The sequence below is a fragment of the Nymphalis io genome, chromosome 29 (assembly GCF_905147045.1).
Source record: "Nymphalis io chromosome 29, ilAglIoxx1.1, whole genome shotgun sequence".
In the NCBI taxonomy this organism is placed as follows: domain Eukaryota; kingdom Metazoa; phylum Arthropoda; class Insecta; order Lepidoptera; family Nymphalidae; genus Nymphalis; species Nymphalis io.
The window spans coordinates 7,295,109-7,302,117 of record NC_065916.1 but is presented as its reverse complement, the minus strand read 5'-3'; the positions used below and the strand labels follow the sequence as shown (position 1 = coordinate 7,302,117).

The 7,009-nt window shown below is 33.2% G+C and overlaps 1 protein-coding gene across 1 annotated transcript; it reads right to left on the bottom strand.

The window, feature by feature from the left end:
* Positions 1-5,032: 5,032 nt before the first annotated feature.
* LOC126779637 (uncharacterized) lies at positions 5,033-6,048 on the bottom strand. The gene has a single exon (XM_050503789.1). The coding sequence runs from the start codon at positions 5,879-5,881 to the stop codon at positions 5,132-5,134; it is 750 nt and encodes a 249-aa protein (XP_050359746.1). The 5' UTR covers positions 5,882-6,048; the 3' UTR covers positions 5,033-5,131.
* Between the last annotated feature and the right edge of the window lie 961 nt (positions 6,049-7,009).

Sequence of the window (7,009 nt, the reverse complement as noted above, 5' to 3'; positions counted from 1 at the left end):
AAAACATTTCGGTAAGTTTGTTTTTGCCAAATGTTTAATGCTCGTTTTTTATAACAAAATGTTAGCATCTTAACAGTTTTTATTACAAAACGTTAGGAATTATCGAAATTATATATATTTGATATTTGCGTTTTTTTTTTGGAATAATTATCATATCAATCATAATAAAAATTGTTGTTTTCACCTTTAAAGACGTAAATTAGGTTAGTAGCAACACGATGGTTGAAAAAAAAAACCAATTACTTAAAATTATTTATTCAAAATTACAATTTATAATTAAAACTATTTTCTAATTAAGACGTAACTTCTCGATTGAAGTAAAATCTAATAATGGTTTACATTGTTAATTGATTAATAATGCATCCTCGGCTGATGCAACATTTCACAACATCCATCTTAAATTATTTTAATTAAACAAATATAAAAATTGCAATTAAGCTATATACCTATACTATACTAAGTAACTCGTATCACTTCGTAAGATTATCTGGTTTAGTTGTTAATTTTAAGTGTTTAGTGATGATTTGAGTGCATAACTATTTTAATAAATAAACAATGCATTCTTGTTGTTACAACATGTACTTGGTGCTATTATTTTTCTATTAGGCTAATTTTTGATTAAATTATATCCATATTTAGTTTTCAATAGTGTGTAATGATATGGGATTAGGGGTATTACCCCCTCTTAAAAGGAAAAGTTGCAGTGCACACCCCTTTTCGAGTTTTTTTAATTTTTAGTTTTGAGAAAATCTTCCTCATTTTATGTGCCTCCGCTATAAAAATATTAGGGGTAAGTCATACTCGTACCAGATGGAGTTGGAGTCAATCAATTCGGTTCTATGACATATGTTGAACCTAACATATTTTATTATCTGTCCTAATAGGTACTGTTAAAATAAAAATGAAATTTGTAAGATAGGTGGATGACAAGTCTCATACTTTTTACACTTATTATTAATTTTAATCCATAAAATGAAGGAAAATTTCTCCAGAATTAATTGATTCTTGTGGTTTTCTGTTTGAATTCTGGTGGTTGTGTTGGTCTCTCCGTACGCGCCTTGGGCTCTATAACAACACTAGGGGTAAGACAGACTCGTACCAGATGGAGCCGGAGTCAATAAATTTGGTTCTTTGACATAAGTTGAACCTAACCTATTTTATTTGTTATCTGTCCTAATAGGTACTGTTAAAATAAAATAAAATAAATATTAACCAATAATTTATTAGTTTATTTTATAAACATATTTTATTGCCTTATTAACTGTATGAAAACATCTTGGTGTGCTATTTTCATTTTTCTTTGCTAAGAATATTCAATGAGCCAGTCTGTAAAATTTCCTTTATAGCCATCTGTGCTAAACGTGACTTTTAAGTTTTGCCAGTGGCTTTCTATTCTCTGCGTTTGTGTCCCATCCGGTGCCACATATTTATTTTTTGGGTCTCTGTGGTTTACTTTTTTATGGATATATCCATATTGAGGTTGGCAATCATATTCTCTTAAAAAATTGGTATGGATTTCAGTGCCTACCTCCACATGTTTTTGGATTAGTGGCACCAACATTTCTGCAGATCTATCATTATCGAGACACAATTCTAATCTAAAAAAATCTTTGCCATTTTCAGTCATGCCCAGTACCCAGAGGCCTTCAATATGTCTACCTCTATTAAATTTTCTTTTACCAAATTTAGATTCATTTATTTGTACAATTTTTCCTGGTCCACCAATCTTGCCGTTACATTCTTAGTGCTTTAATTCATATACAATTATTGTCTCCCGGCAGTAAGAGAACCAATCAATGATGGTCCTTGTTGGTAATACAGTGTAATATTAAAAAAAATTATATGGGTGTAGGGTTGTAAAATTGTTAAGTTAAATTTAAAGTTCTAAAGAGTCAAATAAAACTAAAAATCAGTAGAAATGGAAAAATAGAAATTAAACAAACCTCTAAAGAATAGTGCTCCGGAAGTCAGAATAAGTACCCATATTATTACAATATCGATTTACCAAATGGATAGTAAATCTATTTTCTGAATTATTAATTCCAAAATGCAAAATGCTCGGGCGCCAGGATGATTATATCCGTTTATAGTTAATATAATAAAGTTACATCTAATAACTTCTTTTCTTTTTTTTTTAAATTCTTAACAAGTGCCAAAGTAAAATTTTACAAAATAAGTTTGACAAAACAATAAGTTGTTATTTAAATGAATGCAAAATTAATGTTATAAATACAGGGTGGACCAAGAGTCCGGTAACATTTCGAATGGTTATAAAAAATACAAAAGAGATATGAGAGAAAATATGTTTATTTATTCTAAAAGTACAAAAATCAGGGTTTTATTTTTTAAAAATAACGTCGTCCAAATGTGTCCCTTGTTTAGTTTGGCACTCCTGTAATCTAGAGCGGAAATTTTCCATCACCGCCCGACAAGTGTTTGGAGAAATGTTCTGAATTTCTTCGCGTATATTTTCTTTTAATTCTTCAATAGACTGAGGGTTGTTATTAAAAACTTTACTTTTGAGGTATCCCCAAAGGAAAAAGTCCATTGGTGACAAATCCGGGCTGCGGGGTGGCCAGTTAATGTCACCTCTTTTGGATATGACTTTTTGCCCAAAAATTTCACGAACCGCTGCTATTGAGTCGTTGGAGGTGTGACATGTGGCCCCATCTTGTTGAAACCATGTCCGTTGATTAAAACCAGAGTAGTCCTGTAATGCTGGAGCAAAAAAGTTCTGTAGCATGGCAATGTATCGCTGTGTGTTGACGGTAACGGGACGGCTTCTCTGATCCTCATAAAAATACGGACCGATAATTCCACTGGCTGATAAAGCTGCCCATACAGTAACTTTGGGCGAGTGTAAGGGCTTTTGGTGCTTCAATTGCGGGTTAGCATCACTCCAGTATTTTTATTTTATTTTTATTTATTTTTTTTATTTATTTACATTACATTACAGTATCTGCAATTTTGCCTGTTCACATGCCCATTTATGTGAAAATGTGCCTCGTCTGAGAAAAAGATGTTATTGAAGCTCGTAAACCTCGCAAGCATTTCGTTGGCAAACTGCAGTCTCTGAGTGTAGTCATTTGGCCTTAATTGTTGTACAATTTGAATTTTATACGGGTGTAAATGTAAATCCTTGTGAAGAATACTATTTAAAGATGTCCTAGACACATTTAAAACACTAGACCGCTTTCGAGTAGACAGGCCAGGTTGTTCTTTAACAGATGCTCGTACGCGCTCTATATTTGCGGGCTCTCTCGACGTCTTAGGTCGGCCGGATCGTGGTTGATTTAATGTTGAACCCGTCTTCTCAAACTTCTGTACCCAATTTTTAATTGCACGAGTTGATGGAGCTTGATTTTTATTTCGTATGTTGTACTGTGTACAAAATTTTCGTTGCGCTTCAGTCGCAGAATCGTTGTTGCGATAGTACTCGCGTACGCAAAACGCGCGTTGTGCTCCGCTGAACGACGCCATTGCACTGAATTCCAACTAGCCGCTCTCGCGCTTAGTAACGCCCCGCTCCCCCCTATCCCCGCAATTGGAAGCAGCGCTCGATTCAAATGTTACCGGATTTTTGGTCCACCCTGTATAAATAATATCAAAGTATAATTTTCCTAACTAAATACAAAGTTACAATATGTAAATATTTTTTTGAATCCTTTGAATGTCAACTTTTTTTTTTAAATAAAACATTAAATTACAGTTTATATAAATCACAAGCGGTTCCACTATAGCGGCGAAAATAATATGTAGAAATTACATACCATAGTTCAGTTCTTTAAATTACTTAATTAAAGTTTAAACCTCCTTGAAGTCTTTCCAAAGAATATCATGAAGGCATCTTGAAATAAATCTTGCAAGGGTAGGTTTCTTAAGAATCCAATTCGAATTTTATTCCCACGAGGTTTACCAGGATCAAATCCACGATTATTTAAACAATCCAATATGGATTATAATTAATTTAACCAAAATGTAGAATATTGTTCATGAAAACAGTACTTTTAAACAATATTATGAGTTTACAAAAAATAAAAGTTACGAAAATTGCATAAACTAATTTAGGTCACCATTACGGCTCAATGACCGGAAGGTAAGTGAAGTCTTAGACAAATGTCAAAGAGCATCTCAAAGATAATAAATTAAAATTAGTTCGAAAATGCATAATGCATAAAAATTTGCATTATGACGAGACGTCGAATTTAGCGGTAATTTTCAAATGTTGAATAAACATAATTATAGTGGCACCTGTCAAAGTCAATTGACACATGACAACTAATGTTTTTAGGTTTTAATTTTAATAAATTTGTCGTATTTATTTTAAGGCAAAGCAACCATGTAACGTTCGCCAAAACTACGTTACAACTGCTTCTCTATCTTCACGAGCTGCCTCTAATTTTACTTGTTGATAACTGTATTTATGACTGTACATATACATAAAAATTGTAAATCATTAGACAGCCGCACATTTTCAAACCATGTTCCAGCTGCCCAACTCACTGCCTTAAAGTGAAAGTTGCTCTTCCTGCATCAGAAGATGCCAAGCTGCCAAGACCTATTGCAGGAGCACAAAGACATAGGTCTCCTATGATACATGCACATTTTTTTAGTAGAAAGGAACCTATGCTCTTTACTAAATGCAATACACTGAGCTGGGGTGTTGAGCCAGGTTATGATTTTATACATATTCCATTGTGACCTAAAACAAGCAAAAATGTTTGTATTAGAAATCTAAGTACAGTTCTTGCAAATCACGAAGTCGAGCGGAATTTACTTGTGGTAAATACGTGTCCGTATACGTGTCTAAGTGTGCGTGAAAACGAAAGCGGGTATGGTTAGCATAAAAATAATACCAATATTTTTATATGTTCAATTGATTTTAAAATAAAACATAAAACTTTTTAACTAAAATTTTTATTATTTAAAATACTAAGTAAGGGAATGTATTAAAATAAAATTATGTTTTTCTACATTTGGGTTTAAGTTTGACGGTAATTTAAGCGAAATTTAAGACTTAAGGATACCCAATTGAACTCAAGATATGGCAAAATTATGAAAATAAGGTTAGGCTGGAACTATTTAATAACAAACTTCCATCTATTTTTACGAATGTGAAAAATGTGTCGCATTAATCTTCTACGGAACTGTCGCTATTAGTTTCAAAGTCAGTCGTGCTGCTATCACTTGATTCACCCACATTAATTATAAATTCAAAGTCATAATCAAAATATTTCATATACTCCTTTTCAATTTTTTCGACATGCTTGCATGTATTAAACCAGATGTTGTTATCGATACTGTTTAAACCTTCAGCTATTAAATTTTGTACTTCTGTCATATTTTGACCAATATTTTTCGAGGCAATCTTATTCTTCAAAATACCCCAGATGTTTTCAATGGCATTTAACTCGGGGTGATATGGTGGCAGTCGAAGAATTTCGAAACCTTTGCTTTTTATTATCTCGTCAATTCTATATGAAATAAAACGCTGCTTATTTCTGATTATTAAATCATACAATTCTACGTTGCGGGACCGTTCATTGAAAGGAATACCGTGTTCCGTCAGCCACTTTTGCATGTCGCTCTTGCGCGAATTTGACGTAGGTATACTACTACTTCGAGTATTATGATAGGATGCGTTGTCTATCACTATAACAGATTTATCTGGTAAATTTGGCAGCAGCTTTTCATTCAGCCATTTGTTATAATTATTGAAATTCATATTAGAGTGATAATCTCCAGTTGTGGATGATGCTTTGTATATTAACGAAACATCTTTAATAAATCCACTACTACTACCTGCATGCACTATAATAAAACGAGCACCGGTACTCAACTTTTTTTTAAATGACTTGTCTTTTGTCTTAGTATCTAGCATTTTTAAATTCCACGTGTTTTGACGTACATGCGAGGTTAGCACATAGGTTTCGTCTGTATATATAATGGGACGGCCTTGTTCACGGTATTCATGAATTTTTTTCAAAAAATTAAATCTCCACAATTGTATCTCATGCCTTTCTTGTAAAGATTTACGATTGTTTTCAATCTTGGTCCATTTGTAGTCCATTTTTATAAGCAACGAACGTAATGTGCTCAAACATCCGTCAAAACCAATTTTTTCTCTTAATGCAGACTGAAGTTTTGCCAAAGTTGGAAGTTCATTGTGTTCTATATGAAAATTTTGAATTGTAGTTCGAATAATTTCTTGATTCATATTATCTAAATTAAATTTACTGTCTCTTTTACGTCGCTTTTTCATGGGTGAAGTAAACTTGGTTGATGACGATGGCAACTCCTTCTCTTCTTTTAAAATCCTAGTTACTGTGCGTTCACTGACGCCTGTTGCTTGGGCAGTTCTTTCTAATATGTTTGCTAATGGACTTAGGTCACATCCATCACTGTTATTTGCTTTCATAAAACTATATTCATCTTTAAGAAAGTGAAAGACTTTAGCAATGATTGCTCGACCCTAAAAACAATAAAATATACAATTGAATAAGTATCAAAAGTCAAAACTAAACAATAACTTAAATTAAAAAAATAACCATTTTTATTTAATGTCAAAACTAGAAAAAAAACAATTTACCTCGCTATGGATAACTTTGCGCTTTGACATGCTGACAGTACTTCACGGCAATTAGCGTCCGGGAACAATAAACACAACTAACCTGAGCAATGGCGCGCTCGCAACTGACCGCGTCGTCAGACACGCACACTATTGCAATATGCATGTACACGTTTAACCACAAATAAAAACTACTCGCCTTCCTGATTTGCAAGAACTGTAACAAATTACTTTTTATTTTTTGCTAATGATTGTTACACATTAATTATGTAAAGTAGCCATTTGCACTCACTATATACTTAAACACTTTTTTATCTAAATAATCACTCGCGGAGTCTATGGACATGACCCGCTTCACCCGTTCAAGCGTTGATCACCTCCCCGTAATTCACTTAAGGGCAGCTCGCGCCTCATACAACGCGCGTAGCATACCTTACATCG

Coding starts and splice junctions, on each gene's coding strand:
- LOC126779637 (XM_050503789.1), bottom strand. CDS start 5,881: ATGCTAGATACTAAGACAAAAGACAAGTCATTTAAAAAAAAGTTGAGT.